The 22,790-nt window shown below is 42.7% G+C and overlaps 1 protein-coding gene across 3 annotated transcripts in view; it reads right to left on the reverse strand.

Moving 5' to 3' along the window:
* Positions 1–22,790, reverse strand: part of CPNE7 (copine 7) — a 1,149,025-nt gene that overhangs the window by 146,491 nt on the left and 979,744 nt on the right. For all 3 annotated transcript variants that reach the window (XM_069635582.1, XM_069635584.1, XM_069635583.1), the window contains one exon: positions 15,447–15,580. In XM_069635582.1, coding sequence (XP_069491683.1) covers positions 15,447–15,580 — 134 coding nt within the window. The remainder of the gene's footprint in view (positions 1–15,446; positions 15,581–22,790) is intronic.

Below are 22,790 nucleotides of genomic sequence, written 5' to 3' on the forward strand. Positions count from 1 at the left end.
ATTTTGTACACACAAAGCTGATTCTCCAACATCTCCTGACACTGCAGCCCTGCTCTGTTTCCGAAGTAGCTGAATTTAATCTTTACTCAAGCCGGGCGTACATTTTCCTATCATGGCCCTCCTTGCCACGTTAGATTTTCCTCTATAGCAAGCTTCTCTGTGTCTCATCTACCTTCTGTTGCTGCATATTTACACTTATTGGTCAACAAGTTGCTTCATTCTTCTTTGAATATATGATTACTTTATAGTTTTGTACATGTTTCTCTTATCACTTCAAGTACATTGTTACTCTTCAGTATTTTCATATCGTTTCAGTGTGTCCTCTTATAGCTTCGTTATGACATTGCTCTGCCCACGTCAAATTTCACTCAGCACTATATGATATCCAGTGGTGGGTGCTGACATCCCTCCACACAATATCCGTCCACTCCTTCAGTGTGAGGATACATTTGATACGGTTGTCTGACTGCATATCAACTCTGATATACTCAATGTGGTAAAACATAACACATGGAGTCCCATATAGGGCCCTTCTCCTGCTGTTCCAGTATGATGGCGGTGAGGGGGCAGGAGTTAGGAAAAATGTGTCCACCTGCTCTTCTACACTATGTTCATTTCTCAGTTGTCTGCTCAATGTTTCTCTCTTCGCCGCCATTTTCCAACAGTTCGCCCTCACTTTACTACTATTTCTCAGAGCTGCTCTTTCCCAGTTTTTTTCTTGCTGTCCATTTCTCTTCACATCTATTCCCCGGCCTCTTTCCCTTTCTCTTATCTGTTTCATGCCTATCGAGTCATCTAATGAACAGCGGACGGCTGGTGCACTGGGGAAAAACACTGTTCCATTTTGCAAAATAATTATCTTGCACGTGACTCATTTTTATTCAAGCTTGGGTGGGAGCGAAAATCGTGCAATTAGGAGCCAATTACCAACGACTTTGTCATGTTGTTGATCAGTGAAAAGGAATTAGTTTGGGGCAGGAGGAGGGGGCAGACTAGTGTTGTTCTTTCTCTATGTTTCCCTCCCTGAATAAATCTCAAAGCTATCATTCTGGCTAACAAGCATGGCCAATGAGCGTGTGCTTGGTTGGGCGACGCTCCCATACATGCAGCCGGATGCAGCGTCAACTGAACTGTTTCGCTTCAAGAGTTCCATTTACTAAAATTGCAGTGAACAAAATATTCAGCTAACCAAAAATGCCATGACTACAAGGTGCATATGCCAATACATGCAATCACAGGAAAATCACACTCCGTCAAGAATGCATGGGCCACCAAGGCACGCTCATACGAAATTGAATCCAACGGAAAGTGCATGCACAAATAATGCAGTTACCAAAATGTGAAACCATTGAACATGGATCTACACCCTGCGGCTCTCCACATGTTTTGGACTAGGGCTGCCAAGATCCCACAGCATTGACTAAGGTGGCTATGCTGGATGGGAGTTGTAGTCCAAAACACATGTACAAAGTTTGCAGACACCGGCCATAAAAAGATACAATCAATGGCAGATGCAATCACCAAAAGAAGCAGTTGCTCAAACATGCATTCAGCAAATGTTCACTGAGCAATTCATTTACTAAATTTTGGATATATTTAACGGCAGGGAGCCTGGGTGAACTGCAAAGCATGAAAGAGTTTGGAGAATGTGTAAGCCAAACATAGATCCTATTGAACATGCTTTATTTGCGTGTAAATATATGAACCAGAAGAAAATACTTCGCTTCATCCACATTTTAAAAGATGGCCCGTTTCCATCATCTAAAAGTGCACTGGAGTTTTTATATGAAAGAGAGACAAACCAAATGTCTGTCTTAATCGTGCAGCATTTTAAAAAATGGAAACGTTATGAACAGAGTTTAATGGTAATTTAAAAATGTAAAGTGCAGCATTGATGTGTGAATGGTTTGTATGCTTGTTATAAAAACTTGAACACGCTATTAAAAAGAACCTGGATTGGGAAAAGATGAATTAATAAAAAGATGCATTCCCTGACAAGCTAATTATCTGAAAGATGTACTCACCCAAAAGCTAATTCACCAGTAGATGCACCAACTAAGAGATGCATTCACTGAAAAGTTAATTCAGCACCATATGTGCCAACTGAAAGATGCATTCACTGAAAAGCCAGTTCACCAGTAGATGCACCAACTGAAAGATGCATTCACTGAAAAGCCAGTTCGCCAGTAGATGCACCAACTGAAAGATGCATTCACTGAAAAGCCAGTTCGCCAGTAGATGCACCAACTGAAAGATGCATTCACTGAAAAGCCAGTTCACCAGTAGATGCACCAACTGAAAGATGCATTCACTGAAAAACCAGTTCACCAGTAGATGCACCAACTGAAAGATGCATTCACTGAAAAGCCTATTCGCCAGTTGATGCACCAACTGAAAGATGCATTCACTGAAAAGCCAGTTCACCAGTAGATGCACCAACTGAAAGATGCATTCACTGAAAAGCCAGTTCACCAGTAGATGCACCAACTGAAAGATGCATTCACTGAAAAGCCAGTTCACCAGTAGATGCACTAACTGAAAGATGCATTCACTGAAAAGCCAGTTCACCAATAGATGCACCAACTGAAAGATGCATTCACTGAAAAACCAGTTCACCAGTAGATGCACCAACTGAAAGATGCATTCACTGAAAAACCAGTTCACCAGTAGATGCACTAACTGAAAGATGCATTCACTGAAAAGCCTATTCGCCAGTTGATGCACCAACTGAAAGATGCATTCATTGAAAAGCCAGTTCACCAGTAGATGCACCAACTGAAAGATGCATTCACTGAAAAGCCAGTTCACCAGTAGATGCACCAACTGAAAGATGCATTCACTGAAAAACCAGTTCACCAGTAGATGCACCAACTGAAAGATGCATTCACTGAAAAGCCAGTTCACCAATAGATGCACCAACTGAAAGATGCATTCACTGAAAAGCCAGTTCACCAGTAGATGCACTAACTGAAAGATGCATTCACTGAAAAGCCAGTTCACCAATAGATGCACCAACTGAAAGATGCATTCACTGAAAAACCAGTTCACCAGTAGATGCACTAACTGAAAGATGCATTCACTGAAAAGCCTATTCGCCAGTTCATGCACCAACTGAAAGATGCATTCACTGAAAATCCAGTTCACCAGTAGATGCACCAACTGAAAGATGCATTCACTGAAAAGCCAGTTCACCAGTAGATGCACTAACTGAACAATGCATTCACTGAAAGGCAGGGACTAGCCTGATAATTACAGGCCTATCTCCTTGCTTGACGCCACCGCCACCGGAATTTGTTTTGCTAAAGTCGCTCTAAAGAAACTGCAAGAGAGTGTGACCTCAGGGAATCTTATCTCTCACCTCCAGGCAGGGGTTCAGAATGGGATTAGTACTACAGATCAATGCTTCCGTTTGTCTCTGATTTTATATAACTATCCTGTGCTGAAGGGGATGAAAGTGTATGCAGTCTTCGTTGATCTTCAGACCACTTTTAACTCTGTACCCAAAGATCAATTGGGGCGGGTTATATCTGAGCGGGGGTTCCCGCAGAATTGGTAAGACTAATGGGAGTGTCAGGGTCCGGCTTGACTGAATTCCACAGGAGCTGATGCTGGCCGCACAGACCCTCACCAGGAGTTCACCTCTCAACCCTTAAATATAAGCTGAGCTGAAAACCCCAAGAAAGGGAAAGGGGAATTTGGAGAAAATAACAACGGAGACACTGCAGCCCTTCAACCGTCTGGTAGGCTCTGGTATCTGTGGTAAACAAATACACCTGGTTACTTATATGATAAGAAAACTTCTTTTCTAAAATTATTCTAAATAACTCTTAACTCTTTACCTCTTAAACCTCAGTAAAAGACTTAAAGGTTAGTAATCTTTTGTGGAATATCTTGTAAATATATATTGTGTTGTGCATATAGTTCAAGCCAATCAAGTCTCTTTAGAATCCTAAAGTGATGGCCTTTGCAACATCTTTTCAGAACTAGATAGTCTTCTTGCTTCAAAGTTCTTTTAACCTTATGTAGTTTTCTATGCTTTCATAAATTGCAGTCTTTCTCTGAAAGTATTGAATTCCATTTGCATAAATTACTTTAAATAATATTCTTTAACTTCCTGGAATACTGCTTTCTTTCTGCGTGTGAATTGTTTCCTTATTTACACAAAGAACGTATAGTTTCTTCCTTAATAAGCGTGTGCGATAAACACGTGAAATCAGAAGACGTGAAGAATTGTCCTCGCGTTTAAAATACACACGCGATTCTTTACAAAACCCGCACGCGTGAAAAAATACGTAAACGCGATAAAAAATAACACGCGCTGTTTAAAATGGACTCGCGCTCTATCGCAAACCAACACGCGCTTTCTCATCAGACGTCTTTCACGTAAGAATTGTACACCCGCTAAAATTCACTCACGCAATTCTTTTGGGCACGCGCTCTATCGCAAAAACCACACGCGCTTCCTCAGGAAATGTCTTTCACGTAAAAAAAATGTACACGCGCTAAAATTAACTCGCGCAATTCTTTTGGGTACGCGCTCTATCGCAAAACCACACGCGCTTTCTCAGGAAACGTCTTTCACGTTAAAAATGTACACGCGCACTTTCAAAAAACAGGTAAACGATGACTTGCGAGCTTGCGCACACATTAAACAGTCTTGAAGAACATTACACGCAGTTAATAAACTTTAAACTCCTACACACTATCTTCAAGCTTGTTTTCCTTATAATAACTTTATCTGTAAATGTCTTTTTTCTCAAATGAAGTTGAAACTTGTTAACTCTTTAAGTTTTCTTATACAAGAAAATGAAAGTTCACTGTGACAATCTTAAAATCTTTAAAAGAACGATCCCACCTGATGACTTCTTGTTCAAACTGGATCAGCAAACCAAATTCTTACTTCTTTGGTGGATTTTCTGAGCTCTGAAAAGGCCTTACTTAAGGAGCTTAACTAATGTACAACCAGCCACTGAGTTTCTCTGGATGAAAGGCAGTTTAGAATCTTGCTCACCTCCCAAGAATCAAACCCATTGTCCTCTCCACCAATCAGGCAAACCAAACATATCATTGTTCCTTTAACCAATCAGATTAAGTTTCTTTTGCTCCATCTTGACTTGGGCAAGCACAATGTTAATTCTATGTACTAACCCAGCCAGTTCTGAAAGCCCAACTAACCCAGCCAGCTCTGAAGGCACAATGTTAATCTTGTTACTGTTACTAACCCAGTCAATCCTGACAGTACCCCCCTCTTCAAAGCCCTGTCCCAGGGCCTGGCTTAGCAGGGAACCTTTTGTGAAACTGTTTTATCAATTGAGGGGCATGTACATCTACTTGATCCTCCCAAGATCTTTCCTCAGGACCCTATCCCTTCCAATCAATAAGATACTGCAAGGTACCTCTAACAATCCTGGAATCTAAGATTTTCTTAACTTCAAACTCTTCGTCATTTTCGTCTGTGTAAACTGCTGGTGGTGGTTTTCCCAATCTAGTTCCTGACACACAAGGTTTCACTAAGCTGACATGAAATGTAGAGTGACTTTTGATACTTGCTGGTAATTTCAGTTTGATTGCTACGGGATTTATTATTCTTTCTATTTCAAATGGACCAATAAATCTCGGACTAAATTTAGTTCTTCCCTTTAAACGTAGGTTTTTTGTGGACAGCCAAACTTTTTGACCCACCTGATAATGTGGTGCTTTACGACGTTTCTTATCAGCAAATGTCTTAAATCTTAGCTTACTTTTTTCCAAAGTTTCTTTAGCTTTCACTAAACCATCTCTAATACAAGTCAATCGCTGCTCAACCTCTGGATTGGAATACTCAGATGGCAACACTTCTTTCAAAAATCGTGGGTGGAAACCATAATTGCTAGAAAATGGAGAATACTTAGTAGAATCCTTAACAGAATTGTTATAACTAAACTCTGCTAGCCAAAGAAGATCTACCCAACTTCCTCTTTCTTGCCAAAAAGCTCTAATATATTTTTCCAACTCCTGATTTACTCGCTCTGTTTGGCCGTTGGTCTGTGGATGATAACCTGAAGAAAGCTTTACCTCAATTCCCAACTCTGTACAGAAAGCTCGCCAAAACTTAGAAATGAACTGAGACCCTCGATCTGATACAATTTGTGTTGGTAAACCATGTAATCGTACCACTTCTTGCAAAAAACTTTTTGCCAGATTCCTTGCAGAAGCCTCTCCTTTCATGGGAATGAAATGCCCAGCCTTAGTTAATAAATCCACGACTACTAATACTGTAGTGTAACTTTGATCTTTAGGAAGATCTACAATATAATCCATAGAGATTGTAAACCAAGGACTAGGGGGGACTGGTAACGGATTTAATAACCCAGATGGTTTTCCTCCTCCTGACTTTACTCGAGCACAGACTTCACATGTTTTCACATAGTCTTCAATATCTTTTTTCATTTCTTTCCACCAAACTTTCTTTCAACCAGTTCAATAGTCTTACGAATTCCAGGGTGACCCACCAACTTGGATTCATGACATTCTTGCATAATTTCCTTTTGCAGTTCCTTGCTTGGAAGGTAAATTTTAGAATGGACACATGGAAATCCTTCAATTAAATGTCTTCCAGAATCCTCCGCTAAACAAGATTGAATTTCATCTTCTGGTAATTCCTTTTGAATCCTTTTAAGAAGCTGATTCTCTTCCTTTGTAGTACTTAGAATACATTTTTCTTCTGCAATCACTGGTTCTGGTAATGATTTATTTTCAACTTCTCCCGAAGATCCTTGTCGGGATAAAGCATCCGCTTTACCGTTTAACCGCCCAGGCTTGGATGTTATCACAAAATCGTATTCTGAAAAGAAAAGTGACCACCTAAGTTGTCGAGGTGATAGTGTTCGAGCAGATTTCAAAAACAGAAGATTTCTATGATCGGTTAAAACGGTTACTGTGAATCTTGCTCCCAACAGATAATGCCTCCATTCCTGAAATGCCCTCTTGATTGCCAGGAGTTCTCTGTCAGTAATTGTGTAGTTCACTTCTGCTGGAAGCAATTTCTTAGATAGATAGGCCACAGGATGCAACTGTCCAGTTTCAGGATGCCGTTGAGAAAGCACTGCTCCAATTCCAACATTAGAAGCATCTGCCTCCACAAAAAATGGTTGTGAAGGATCTGGGTGTAATAAGATCGGTCCGGATGTAAAACAGTTCTTCAATGTTTTGAAAGCTTGATCCGCTTCATTTTTCCACTCAAATTTCATTCCTTTCTTCAATAATTTGGTGATAGGAGCAACTGTTTGAGAGAAATTTTTAATGAATCTCCTGTAAAAGTTTGCAAAGCCCAGGAAGCTTTGGATATCTTTAACACAAGTTGGAGTTGGCCACTGTTCAACTGCCTTAATTTTCTTCATATCCATTTCCAAACCTTTGGGAGAAATCATAAAACCTAAAAATTCCACTTCCATGGTATGAAATTGGCTCTTTTCTAACTTAGCAAATAGTTTATTCTCCCTTAATCGCTGTAACACTTTCTTTACATGTTCTTCATGTTGCAGTAGATCCTTAGAATAAATGAGAATGTCATCTATGTATACTACTACAAAGATGTCAATAAAATCTCTTAATACCTCATTTATAAAAAATTAAAAGGCAGCGGGAGCGTTACACAATCCGAATGGCATTACTTGATATTCGAAAAGACCACATTTTGTTCTAAATGCCGTTTTCCATTCATCACCTTAACGTACTAGCACCAAATGATGTGCACCACGAAGATCTAGTTTGGTAAATACTGAGGCTCCTTGAATCTGGTCTAACATTACTGATATTAAGGGCAGAGGATATCTGTTTTTAATTGTTATCTTATTTAATGCCCTATAATCTATGCATGTTCGTAAAGTACCTTCCTTTTTGGGAACAAAAAATAGTGGAGAAGCTGCTGGCGATTGAGAGTGCCTGATGAACCCCTTATTCAAATTTTCTTGGATGTAATCTTTCAAATGTTGATTCTCTTTTTCTGTTAAGGCATAGATGTGACTGCAAGGAATGTGGGCCCCTGGTTCTAAATCAATTTTACAGTCATACATTCTATGAGGAGGTAATTCATTAGCTTCCTTTTCACTAAACACATCATTGAAATCATGGTAACACTTTGGTAATTCTCCCATTACAGCCCCTATAGAATGTACTATAGTTCCCAAATTCACCAAACCTTCCACGACTTCTGAACAATTACCACTAGAAACATTTTCCTGAGCTACTTCTTTACAACAATTTGTAACACAAAAAGCAGAATCCAATTTCACCACTCTTCTTCCCCAATCAATCTGAGGGTTATGATACGTCAGCCAAGGCATTCCCAAAATTATTTTCAACTGTGGAGTGTCAATTAATTCAAACACAATTTCCTCCCAGTGTCCTCCAATTTCCATTTCCAATGGGATTGTTTCGTGTGTAATTAAACCTGATGTCAGTTGAGATCCATCCACCGCTCTCACATACTCTGGTATAATTTTTACAACGTAAGGCACATTCATATCTTTAACCACATTCCAATCCATGAAGTTACCAGTGGCTCCTGAATCTATTACTACTGGACCACTTCCCTTTAATTCCTCTTTAATATACAAGGATACATTCAATGTAATATGTGGTACCGCTGCTTGGATGGTATTTGCCACTTGCTGATTTCTGGAGCTGTTAGTAGATGCAGAAGTTTTTGGACACCAAGGGCAATTTCCAACAAAGTGTCCTGATTTCCCACAATATAAACATAAATTATTCTGTCTTCGCCTATCCTTCTCCTCCTTAGTTAAAGGACCTCTCACTTTATTTACTCTCTCTGCATTCCCAGTTCTCAATTCTTTATTTACAAATTCTAATCTTCCTTTATCAACTCTAGGGAAAACTCTGGGTTGCTAAACTCCTCCTCTTCTACGCTCAGCCTTGCGTTCCCCTAATCTATAGTCAATTTGTATGACAAGATTAATTAAATCCTCACATGAAGTGGGTCTATTAACAATTGTAGATAAGGCATCTTTCAATTCCTCCTTCAAGCCTCTATAGAATAAAGAGGATTGCTTCTCTTCTGGCCAATTGCTCTCTAATACTAAAGATCTGAACTGTGTGATGTAAGACACTAAATCTTTGGTTCCCTGTTTTAACTCTAATAGTTCTCCATCTACTTCTTGAGATAATTGGCGTCTGTCAAACATCTTTTTAAATTCTAACTTGAAAGCTAACAATTTCTTTAATATAGGATTCTCTTGACCAACCAATAATACTGACCAAGTTGCCGCCTCACCAGTAAGGTAAGACAGCATAAAAGCTATTTTAGAAGCATCTGTGTTAAAAGCTTCAGGGCTACAAAGGAAATGAAGTTCACACTGTGTAAGGAAAATCTGGCATTTCTTGGCATCTCCCCCAAAACGCTTTGGAGGTGCTAAGGGGACTGGACCTACAGGTATATTCAAACTTCCCCTACTTCTTCCCTGAGAACTCGTCCCTTCACCCAAATCCTCTCTAATTAACACTGGTAATTCTCTACTAGTATCCTCTGAATCTCTTGACTCCAAAGAAATGTCTTCACCCTTATGGGTAACCTTGGAGTTTAACTCTTCAAACTTGACTTGTAATTCCTGATTTTCTTTTCGCACAGCCCTCATTTCCTCCCTTAACTCTGAGAACATGTCCCTTATGGAACTTGCTAGTGCCTCTGTGGGATCCATATCAGCTCAGGTGGAAAATATTATCGTGGGCCTTTCATCCTGTCAGGGTCCAGCTTGACTGAATTCCACAGGAGCTGATGCTGGCCCCACAGACCCTCACCAGGAGTTCACCTCTCAACCCTTAAATATAAGCTGAGCTGAAAACCCCAGGAAAGGGAAAGGGGAATTTGGAGAAAATAACAACGGAGACACTGCAGCCCTTCAACCATCTGGTAGGCTCTCGTATCTGTGGTAAACAAATACACCTGGTTACTTATATGATAAGAAAACTTCTTTTCTAAAATTATTCTAAATAACTCTAAACTCTTTACCTTTTAAACCTCAGTAAAAGACATAGAGGTTAGTAATCTTTTGTGGAATATCTTGTAAATATATATTGTGTTGTGCATATAGTGCAAGCCAATCAAGTCTCTTTAGAATCCTAAAGTGATGGCCTTTGCAACATCTTTTCAGAACTAGATATTCTTCTTGCTTCAAAGTTCTTTTAACCTTATGTAGTTGTCTATGCTTTCATAAATTGCAGTCTTTCTCTGAAAGTATTGAATTCCATTTGCATAAATTACTTTAAATGATATTCTTTAACTTCCTGGAATACTGCTTTCTTTCTGCGTGTGAATTGTTTCCTTATTTACACAAAGAACGTATAGTTTCTTCCTTAATAAGCATGTGCGATAAACACGTGAAATCAGAAGACGTGAAGAATTGTCCTCGCGTTTAAAATACACACGCGATTCTTTACAAAACCCGCACGCGTGAAAAAATACGTAAACGCGATAAAAAATAACATGCGCTGTTTAAAATGGACTCGCGCTCTATCGCAAACCAACACGCGCTTTCTCATGAGACGTCTTTCACGTAAGAAATGTACACGCGCTAAAATTCACTTGCGCAATTCTTTTGGGCATGCGCTCTATCGCAAAAACCACACCCGCTTTCTCAGGAAACGTCTTTCACGTAAAAAAAATGTACACGCGCTAAAATTCACTCACGCAATTCTTTTGGGTATGCGCTCTATCACCAAAGAAGTAAGAATTTCGTTTGCTGATCCAGTTTGAACAAGAAGTCATCAGGTGGGATCGTTCTTTTAAAGATTTTAAGATTGTCACAGTGAACTTTCATTTTCTTGTATAAGAAAACTTAAAGAGTTAACAAGTTTCAACTTCATTTGAGAAAAAAGACATTTACAGTTAAAGTTATTATAAGGAAAACAAGCTTGAAGATAGTGCGTAGGAGTTTAAAGTTTATTAACTGCGTGTAATGTTCTTCAAGACTGTTTAATGTGTGCGCGAGCTCGCAAGTCGTCGTTTACGTGTTTTTTGAAAGTGCGCGTGTACATTTTTAACGTGAAAGACGTTCCTGAGAAAGCGCGTGTGGTTTTGCGATAGAGCGCGTACCCAAAAGAATTGCGTGAGTGAATTTTAGCGCGTGTACATTTTTTTACATGAAAGACGTTTCCTGAGAAAGCGCGTGTGGTTTTTGCGATAAAGCGCGTGCCCAAAAGAATTGCGCGAGTGAATTTTAGCGTGTGTACATTTCTTACGTGAAAGACGTCTCATGAGAAAGCGCGTGTTGGTTTGCGATAGAGCGCGAGTCCATTTGAAACAGCGCGTGTTATTTTTTATCGCGTTTACGTATTTTTTCACGCGTGCAGGTTTTGTAAAGAATCGCGTGTGTATTTTAAACGCGAGGACAATTCTTCACGTCTTCTGATTTCATGTGTTTATCACACACGCTTATTAAGGAAGAAACTATACGTTCTTTGTGTAAATAAGGAAACAATTCACAAGCAGAAAGAAAGCAGTATTCCAGGAAGTTAAAGAATATTATTTAAAGTAATTTATGCAAATGGAATTCAATACTTTCAGAGAAAGACTGCAATTTATGAAAGCATAGAAAACTACATAAGGTTAAAAGAACTTTGAAGCAAGAAGAAAATCTAGTTCTGAAAAGATGTTGCAAAGGCCATCACTTTAGGATTCTAAAGAGACTTGATTGGCTTGAACTATATGCACAACACAATATATATTTACAAGATATTCCACAAAAGATTACTAACCTCTAAGTCTTTTACTGAGGTTTAAGAGGTAAAGAGTTTAGAGTTATTTAGAATAATTTTAGAAAATAAGTTTTCTTATCATATAAGTAACCAGGTGTATTTGTTTACCACAGATACCAGACCCTACCAGACGGTTGAAGGGCTGCAGTGTCTCCGTTGTTATTTTCTCCAAATTCCCCTTTCCCTTTTCTGGGGTTTTCAGCTCAGCTTATATTTAAGGGTTGAGAGGTGAACTCCTGGTGAGGTTCTGTGGGGCCAGCATCAGCTCCTGTGGAATTCAGTCAAGCCGGACCCTGACACCCTTAACAAGGTGCAGTCTTACCTTCGCCAATCGTTTGCAACTCATGTCTCTTCCAGGGCCGGCGATGGCAGGAGAGAGTGAAAAGGAGATGTGGTGGAGGGATTGACAGTGGTAATGCGAGACAGTGAAAAGGGGCCAGTCTGCCAAATGCAAGCGGCCGGGGTGTAGGGATTCAGGTTGTTTTGTTTTATAAGGCTACTCCCTCTTCCCCCGACAAATTGACCATTCTCTGAGCTCTCCTACCACATTATACTAAAGACCCAAAATCCCCACAGATATCTGCCAGTGGCCTAGCAACTGTTTGAACATAAACACTGATCAAGCACTGACTAAGCTCCCTCTTTAGCCCTATCACACTTTCTGACATCAGTGGTTAATCAGAATCAAAGTGCTGTAGTCTATGAGACCTTGGGTTCTTCCATATGCATAACATACTCACAAGTCATTTCACCAACCCCACAGAAAGCAGACTGGCACACAGGAGCCTGGTGCTTCCAACCTGCACTCACATGCAGCACAGTTTTCGCATCTGCCTCTCCCATGTCACACCAATGCTGCCCTTTTTTTTATAGAGCCATGTACAGTCATGCCACCAAAATGGCCAGAAAGGTGCTATACAAGCCCACCGACATTACATTACATTACAGAAAGAAGGACAAAGGCTTTTGACTGGTATTCAAACAAATACAATCTCAGTCCCGTAATTCTCTATTGCCATGTCAAGATGGAGGCTATTGGTGATTTGTTGGTGTGTCTAGAACCGAGAGATGCTCACTTCACCATTCCAATTGTGTGACATCATAGACATTTCCGGTGTTTCCAATGACAAACAAAACATGTTTTGTTTTCTATCTGCTCTTTGGCCTCTGACACTTCATGCTTTGTGAAACTACTACAACCAGTAATGGGTTTTTATCGGATTGAGATGCCCACTAATGAATTGATGTTTCCCCTACATGTACTGCCTGCGTTAAATGGGCTATATCTCAGGCTGGTATTGATGCATCATTTTAAGGGACGCATTCCTCGACAGGTATCCAAGGCTTCTTGGTCTGGTACCAGGTTAGAATTGGGAAGTGATTGCCCATCTGATCCTTCAATCTGACGCTGATCCCATAATCTCTCGAGATGTCTTATTCCTGATCCAGTGATCTGTAACTGAGTGACAGATTCACTAAAGGGAGGGGTCAAGGCACCCACTTACTGGTCACATGGACCTGAGCATGTGAACAAATGGGAAGTCAGTGGCTGGGGAATTTCCTCTTCTAAAATATGAGGGGGTGTTCATGGTGCTAAGGGAAGGTTTAAGATACAACTGTGGTTAAATTTCCCTTGAATCATGCCCCAGAAATAAACAGTTGGATCAGTAAAGTGATCTTTACTTTCAAGATTCACTGATCAAATGTTTGCATGCATTGCTTTTGTGATGTAGTCCTGTAGTATTTCTTTAGTACCGTCACAATATCACAGGTGTTATTCTTCGAAACATCATTGGGGGAGGAGGGGGCTACAAATATATGTACAGTCTACAGGGAACCCCAATGAGGGCACACAACAAAAACATAAAATATCACACACTTCTAGACAGGGCTAAACCCCTTGAATAATATCTATAAAGAGTCAAGAACCATAAACACAAGAAAACATGGATCATGTGCGGGGGTCAGTGGTGGTAGGGTGGGGGTTGAACTAGAAGTCAGCATCTCTCAGCAATTTACTTTACAGTTAGCAATGTCCACTTTCCCCTTCACTGAGTCACACATCAGGAAACAGAACCCTTTACAAAAAACAAAAAATCTGGGACCTGTGAGTGGCTGAGAGAACGCAGGCAGTTAATGTGGAATGTGTTCACTTTGCCATCCGCCTGATTGGCTGCAGCACTTCCCTGTGTAACAATAGAATGTTAAAAGTTAAAGGTATTTGTACCGCGCACCGTCACCAACGGAATTGGTCCCCAGGCGGTCTGGCGGATCTGTAAATAAGGTGGGAGGGTTAGTAAGGTGAAGAGGGAGCAGGATAGTGAGAGGAGTGGTGTTCTGTTGGCAGCTTCAGCTCGGTATACACCAGATACTGAGCTTTGGTGCGGGTATTGGATCGGTGTCAGTCTGCGTGTGCTGTTGCTCCGGCTTATGTGTTGTTGCAGTGTTGTGAAGTGCGTGCTGCTTGTTGTGCGAGAGATAGTTGTGTGAATTTTTGAGTGAGATAAGTATGGAGAGTTTGAGCTTATATTGGTTAGTGGGTTACCTGACCTTTAGCATGCTAACATTCACAGTTCTATCTAAGTCTGGACATGCTAGTAATCACGATTCTATCTAAGTGTGGACATGCTAATATTCACAATTCTATCTAAGTCTGGACATGCTTATATTCAAATTCCTATCTAGATGTGACGCAGGCTAGTATTCACAATTCTATCTAAGTGTGGCCATGCTAACATTCATGTTTCGCCTGGGTGCGGGCATGCTAACATTCAAAGTCTGCAGGCCAATGTTCTGAATTCTATCCAGGTGTGGGCTTAGATGCTAATCTTCACAGATTCTATCCAAGTCTGGACATGCCAATATTCACAATTCTATCTAAGTCCGAACATGCTTGTATTCAAAGTCCTATCCAGATGCGACGCAGGCCAACATTCACAGTTCTATCCAAGTCTGGACACGCCAATATTCACAATTCTATCTAAGTATGGACATGCTAATATTGACAATTCTATCCAAGTCTAGGCATGCTAGTATTCACAATTCTATCCACGTCTGGACATGCTAATATTCACAATATTCAGAAGAAAGACTGACAGAAAAGATCCCACTGAAAGGAATAGGGACAGGAAAGGCAATTTACCAAGCGGATGCCGTGTGAGTGAGAATAATAAATAATTGTAGAGAGAGAGAAAATGAGACAGAAATTAAAGAATGAACATTTGTTCCCTTCAGTTATTGAAGCAGAGATGGTGCACCCCCAATCTGCCCATTGCGACTTGAGTCTGGGGGAACACACTGGATGCAGGAGTGAAAGGGGTGGTCAGTCATTATGGAACATGTTACTCACTGCAGGGGGGTAGAAGGGGAGATATGGGAATGTGATCTCACTGGCAGCAGGTGAGGGGGGAGATATACTGTGTGTGTGAGACGAAGGGAGAGTTTAGAATCACGGCAATAAGACTGAGATGGACAGTAGAGAGTAGTGAAAAATGAGCGAGGCACTGGCAAAGAGGAAAGGCCATTCAGAAGAAATAGATCTTTACTGGGGTGGGGAAGGGAGAGGGGGGAGAGTGAGCGAGAGAGCCGGGACTGAGAGGGTAAGAGGGTTGGAGGGTGAGAGGAAGCACAGGAGGGTTGCACTGTAGGAATGTGCGGGAAGAGTCAGTGTGAGGGAGAGATGCATCCAACTATACCTGTCATAGTCCTGGCAGATCTCCCCCACTGCGATGAGCGCCTTCAGATACTCATTGGGCTGGTAGGGGTTAATGTAATGCAGAGAGCAGCTGTTCCGGGGGTCTCCGTTTGAAGCTGTAAAGTCGATGGCCACCTAAAACAGAGAGGACACAGGTAAGCGAGAGGTCTGACATGACGGTAGGAGTAACGTTGGAGCAGAGTGGTCTGATAGGGCACTAGACTCAACACACGTCATCCAGAGGCTGGGTTACCATAGGAGGATGCTTTCATGCAGTGATAGGCCTGGGCATAAGAACAAACCCACCCACAGGCCGCCATTAACCAGGACAAAGTGTGAAGATACAGGTCTCAATCCAGCTATAGGTCTTACCTGCCGGGAACACCATCCTGTGGAACCCTCACTCACACACTTGGCAAAGTCACGCAAACACTTGATGTTAAGCTGCACACTCTTCGAGGACACAAGGATTCTAAGTCCTCTTTGCCTTATCATTGTAAACAAGTCTAGTCACTTTAGGTATCGACTGGTAAAGGAAATGCAAGCGTGCCGGTGTATTGTGCAGGAGGTGAAGCCATTTTATGGAGAGATTATTGTTGCAGGAAACACAGTGGAGTGAAAAGGCCACTGGGCCATACGTACAGGCATGTATTGAACAAGAGATCTTGTGCCATGGCACAAATAATCTCTATTTAGCATCCCAGGAATGTATCAATTATTTTGAAAATGTATACATAGTTTAAAATCTTGAAGCCTGTTATGTGTTTCCCACATTAGAGCTTTATCAAGGCTAAAGTAGGTTTAAAAAATATATCTTTTCAGTTAGAGAGCTTTTAAAAAGCATTGAATAACTCCTGTGTCCTAACAGCCGCAAGTGCTTTGAAGGCCTTACTGCGTGATTTTGTAAAACCATCTTAACATATTAAGGGATTTTCAAGTTTGCCTGATAAAGTACTAATGTGCGAAACACATGTCTGCCTGGAATAATGAAAATAACAATATTTATTCAATATTGTTGAAAGTTATGAGTGAGGTATTTTTCACTAGGGATCTAGTTCCTTTATTCAAATCATCTGGACATGCCCAGGATTTATGTTACCTTTCTCCTTAACAATGTGGGTTGTGTGTCCCTAGCTTCTCCTCACTGATGAGGTCCAAAGAGGCCGAAACATGTTTGGGGATTCTTGTGGTCTCATGCAGAAGGGATGTGACCAAGCAGTTTGGGCTGGACTTCCCCTTTTGGGGTGGGACAAAGCCTTATTTGTATATGGTCTTTCCCCTTTTGTAATGGCTTGGCAGGTGAAGAACTGATCTGGAAGGTTGTCCAGGGCAATGCCAGAGGTTAAGATTAATTCTACACCTTCCAGTCATCACCTCTATTATTTTGCTGTAGTCACCCTGAGTGGGACGGATATGCCCAGACATGGTTGCTATGCCTGCTGGGCCTAGAGACCCAAGCAGCTCCTCACTGATGAAGCCCAACAAGGCTAAAACATGTTTGGGAATGCTTGCAGTCTTGTGCAAAAGGGATAGCACCAAGTTGTTTGGGTCGGACCTCCTCTTTTGGGGTGGAACCAAGCCTGATTTGCATATGGTCTTTCCCTCTTTATAATGGCTTGGCAGCCGAAGAACGATGGTCTGGAGGGTTGCCCGGAGCAATGCCAATAGTTAAGATTAACTATAAACCTTACAGCATTCACCTCTTTTTTTTGCCCTTTCTCCATATAATATGGAAAGTAGAGGCTCTTAACAAATTGTTAGGTGAGCAAAAGGAATGAATGGAAAACTGAAAATACAAAGGATCAGCCAAATTGCTATTTCATACATAAAAACATTTAAATAAAATATGTGTACAACAGAATAGCGTTGAATGAAGAGAGTTTCAGTATCTTTGGACTAGATATCAAGTTGCTTCAGTTGTTTTAATAGCCTATCCTGAGTGCCAAATTATAAGGGAACTGAGAAAGTGACTACTTTTGGTTGTAATAATTACCCGTTCTGTCCTGTTATCTTTTTGTTTTTGCTTTAACCTTGCCATGATTGTACCTTTTGGTGAAACAAAGTGGCATCCTGGGATGGGGAAAGCTCTAACTCTGGAGTGATCAGGTTTAGTTGGCTAATTCAGCTGTGATGTATCTCCTTTGGCAGGTCATACATTCTGGATCCTGCACTGACACAACCCCTTGCATTTCATATCTTCTTGCATCAGCTTCACTCACCCTCTTCTTTCCTCCTTCTGACCTGTTCCCAATTCACATGGCTTGCTGCTCATCAGTGGGGAATATTAATATAATCAAGGGGCAATTTGCTTGGGAAGGAAAAAGGGTGTAGGGTGTACATATGGGATTCATAACGCATGAACCTGGTTGGTCTGCAATGGAGCGCTCTCCAAAGGGGCCACGTCAAGGGGATTAGAAGTGGGGTGCAAGGGTAGAGGATGAGATTTGTGGGGTAGAAGGGGAACTCTAGTAGGAGGGAATGGGGTTCAGTGGAGTCGTCAATGATCAGCGAGATTTCCTTTGAAGAATAGAGTCTTCAGGTCCTTCCTGAACTGTAGGACAGAAGGGTCCAGTCTTATCTGTGTTGCTAACTTCTGCCCCAGACAGGGTGCATAGGATGAAAAGGCTGGTTTCCTGTTTTTGCCCTTCCTGCAGTTCTTGGTTTCCAGCCTGGCGATGTTGTGGCTTCAGGTGGTGCACTGGCCCCCAGAGATGTAGAGTTTCTTGGCCAGGCAGAGTGCTGTTTCGGTTATGACTGCTTTTTAGGTAATTCAGGCAGTCTTGAACATAATGCTTGCTTGAAGGTGTAGCCGGTGCAGCTCCTTAAGGATGAGGGCGATGGGATAGCATTTTCTCAGTCCTAAATGTAGACATGCTGCAGTGTGCGGGACGGCTTTCAGAGGGGTAAATGTGGCATCTGGGGCTCCATGCAAATACAGCATTGCCACCACCCAGGTGAGAGATGAGCAGGGCTTGGACAACTATTCTGAAACTCGGGGCAGGGATATGATATGATATGATATGATATGATATGATATGATATGATATGGCATTTATAACGCACCTATACACAAGTGGATGAACGGCTTGACTTTGCTGAGGAGCTCAAGCTGATACCATTTTGCTTGAATCTTCTTGGCGATGTAGGCTTTTAATGAGAGGACACAGTCAATAGTAAAGCTGATATATTTTGCACTCGGTATGAGTTGAGGCATGAAACCTTTAAGCTTCATGTCAGTGAGCCAATTCTAGATGTCGGAATGCTTTGTGGGGTTCCCGAGGACAATCAAGTCAAGCTTTGTAGGGTTGAGCTTCAGGTAGACAGTCGACGTCCATGCTTTGATGAGGGGCAGAGTGCTTGAGTTGATGGATATCGTTGACTAAATTGATCTTTGGGTACATCTGTGTGTTTCTATACGTATTGGTGTTTCTTGATGTCTGGTGTTGGCCAGGACTTCCCAGTGGTTCCATGTAAATCTTGATGGTGAAAAGGGACAGAATGCTGCCTTGTGGAACTCTGCATGTAATTGTGTGGCACTGGGATCGGTTGGAGGTCATCTGCCAGAAATGGTTTCTGTTGGAGAAGTATAAGTTGAACCAGAACCACAGGAGCCATGTTCCTTCAGAGCCCATGCTCATGGTGAGGATACTAAGGAGGTCTTTATGGTGGACCGTATCACAAGCAGTGGAGAGGCAGGCTGAGCAGGATAGTAATCAGGGGTCTCCTTTGTCCTTGATGTGTGGAGAGTCAACACAAACCTGGATGGTGGCATTCTCTGTGCTGCATCATGGTCAGAACCTGAATTGGTAGACCTGTAGGATATGGTGCTGAGAGATCCTTTCATGCAACTGCATGGCCATGGTCTTCTCAATAGCTTTGCCAAGGAAGGATAGATGTGTGATAGGGAGATAGTTGGTCGGGTCATCTGGGTCGAGAGTAGGTTTCTTCAGTAAGGGGAGTATCTGTCCAGTTTTCACTGCACTTTAGAAGGTGACTTGTGTGAGGGCTGCATGGTGACATTGAGAATTGATGTAAGGGCTTAACTTTAGAGGCAGGGATAGTGTTGTCCTTGCTCTACATCTTCCCGACCTCCATGTGACCCTCAAAAGTACTGTCAGAGAGCATGCAATGCCCTCCCGCAAGGCATTTTTCATGTAGGCGCATCCTCACACACAGCCACACCGGACAAATAAAAGTCACAAGTGCCCAAGGGACATTTGGTTTAAGTCTAATTATACACATAATCAAAAAAATTGAACAGTCTACAAAGTGCAAGTGGTTGGAACCAGGTTAGAAGAGCTACATCCCAAGGCAGCTTAAAAAAGTATGGTAAAAATGAAGACCAGTGATAGGCCCTATACCCTAGTACAGGGGTGTGGTCTGTGGTACATCCTGATTCACTGCCATGCCCCATGACTGCAGATTACTGGCTCCACTGTGTGTTTCTATTAATTTGCTCTCATCATTAGGAGTGCGTGAAGGCCCTGGGCTGCAACAGAAACTGCCAATCAGACACATCCTCTGTCTGCTGACTGCACGGGGCAGGGAGGGCATGGTTAGTGTGGTCCATCATTGACAATCCCATGGGTAGCCTACGTTCATATACGTGAAATAAGGTCCCTGAGTCAAAGGAAGATGGCCAGTTTGTGGGGCCTATCCCCACCCTTGTTGGGCCCCCACCCTATGGGGGCTCAATGGGAATGGGGAATGGTTCCTGCAAGGAGGAGTTACCGGGTCCTCCTATGTCGGAATGACCCGGTAAGTCCCCATTTCAGGAACCCAGAAAAGGAGCCCGGTTTGGAGGCAGCCATGGAGCTAATAGCAAACTCGTAATGAGGCCCTCTGCCTTGCTGGTGCCTGATCTTTGCAGCAGGCAGTCACGCAGGTGACACACTTTGCCTGCTTTTGCTTATTGTCTAACCCTACTTTCCTGGGCACTGCTTATTCATGGATGCTTGTGTTCACGTGTCCTCCAAGTGCGCCCAGAGTAAAAGGGAAGGCAACACACTGTGACTGATCACAGTGCATCCACATTTTAAATATGAATCATTTGGGAAAGGTGTGCAGCAAACGCCCTCTGATTTCGGTCCACTCATGCTTTCAACCTTAAAAGCAAAGTCTTACTTCACATTCTCGTAATTTCCAGAACTGGCATTTCAGCGTTCGCCGTGAGCACAGAACCGAACTAAACAGTGATCCCATTTTACTTTATGTGAAACATCATTTAGAAATATGGCATAGTCCCTGCCCTGTTTATACACTTGAGTATAAAGCGTCAAATAGTGCCTTGTTATGTTAGCTGAGCTTGTATAGAGCAAACGTTCGCCGGGGGGGAGGGCGTCTCGGCGCTGAGCTACCAGAGAACGACGAACAAAGTGGGTTGCATCAAGGTTTATTGAGAAGAAGTCTTCATCGTTGAAAGGAAAAGTGATCCGCCTTGGCCTGAAGAGATGGAGGGAGCGAGCTCCATCGCGTGGTTGGCGCATTGGTGAAAGTCATCCCCACCCTAGATTCTTCTTAAAGTGGTAAAACTGGCCTGTGGTTATAGGGTTTAATGATTGTGAATCCCAGGAAACATACCCTGCTGGATTTTTGGGAGCCAAGCTGAAGAGGCTGTAAAGCACTCCGTTGCTTCTCGAAGCTAGCTCTCCGCTCCATAAGTACAATACAAATAAGAATAATACTAATGCAGTATTACAGGAAGTCTGCATCAATTAGTGCCGTGCCCGTGCTACTCTGTGACTGTGGTGTATTTGCTAGGTTAGCACGTGCAGCAACGGAAATGGACGCAGTTCTGTTAATCGAGGCAGAACAATTCCACCCAATAATGACGGGTGTCATTACCGATATTTCACCCACACAGGGCAAAACAAGTGTTTTCTTTGAATCGCTAAAGACAGCGGACTTTTTCAGATCTGCCCGTTCCATCTTCCCAGAGACTAGCACGGCCCTGACTCATCTCCTGCATGCGGTGGGGGTGGGTGGGCGACGGGCTGAAGAGGGAAACTGACGTGCAAGCCCTGTGGGGATACAGTAGCACCCGCTACTTTATATCTCCCTGGTGGCTGCTACTGTTATGTGTCCTGATGCTGGTCTGGAATGAAAGAGACTTCATTGTAGACAGCAGTTGCACCTTAAAAGCACAGTCGGTACCAACCACAACGCCTGACTGATTTAGCCATTTTCGCTGCTGGCCGGTTTGGGTATTTTTTTCCCCATTTTGTTTGGCACAAGGGTGTTTAGACATGGCTGCAATGTCAGCCCCGTCTAAACGTCCTTCGCACCAAATCGATAGTGCCAGAAAGGCTTCTGTGCCAAACTGGGCACGCCAAAATGGCTGCTGCTTCAAAGCGGTCATGCCAAACCGGCCCGGGGTGGAAACGGCAGCGTCAAAACCGGGTGTACCGCCCAGGTCACCAGTCTCGTGCCCTGCTTCATACAACCGAGCCGCAGTGCAACACATTGGGCCTCATTATGAGGTTGGCGGTAGCCATGCCCGTTTTACAGGCACGGTTACCGCCAAATTCGCTACCGGCAACGGCACCCCCAACTGGGCAATAACCGGCCCATTACGAGTTGAATGGGGCAGTTATTGCCCATTCGCGGGTGGCAGTATTGCCGGGCTCCCGATCCCCATTCTGGCCTGTAGGGCAGAATGGGGGTGGGGAGCAGGGTTGCACAGGCACCATTGATAACGGTGCCGGTGCAATCACGAGTTCAATCGCGAGCAAAACTCGTAGTATGGGGGTCTGGGTCGTAATGAGGCCCATTGTCTCTACAAAACAGGAGAGAAACTCTAACCTACAAGGCATGCGCAACTGGGGATTCCTGCCACCCCACTGACCATTCACCATTCTTCTTCTACTTTCAACTGACACTAACTGAGCGTGCAGTGCAGCGCACACAGGCTACATTAGCACTTTCATTAAAGAAATGTGCATGCAAAGGTGAGGAGGGAGAGTTAGGCATCACACGTTTGTGCAAAGGGCAGCTCTCAAAACCCCTCAAGGCCATGGAACTGGAAGTATTCACGCCAGAAACACTGATCATAAGCATGAGGCTGCTCCGGTCAGCATGCACAGTAGCATATATCCACAACCCTGTAGCCCCCGAGGTGAGAAAAGCAGAGTCCACTAATAATAGGAAAAACTAAAATAAGGAAAAACATCTGGACTGGACGCAATAAGCATGATGTCATAGAGTCTCCCTCCTTCAACCATCCAGCAGATGTGATTGAGGTGCCCGATGCCCGGTCCAGCACGCTCCCTATACAACAAGGTTATAATCCCATATGCATAGACAGCGACTGCTTAAATGTCAACAGTTACTGGGTCATTTGCATACG

This window comes from Ambystoma mexicanum, chromosome 1q (assembly GCF_040938575.1).
Source record: "Ambystoma mexicanum isolate Mex_15411 chromosome 1q, UKY_AmexF1_1, whole genome shotgun sequence".
Lineage (NCBI taxonomy): Eukaryota > Metazoa > Chordata > Amphibia > Caudata > Ambystomatidae > Ambystoma > Ambystoma mexicanum.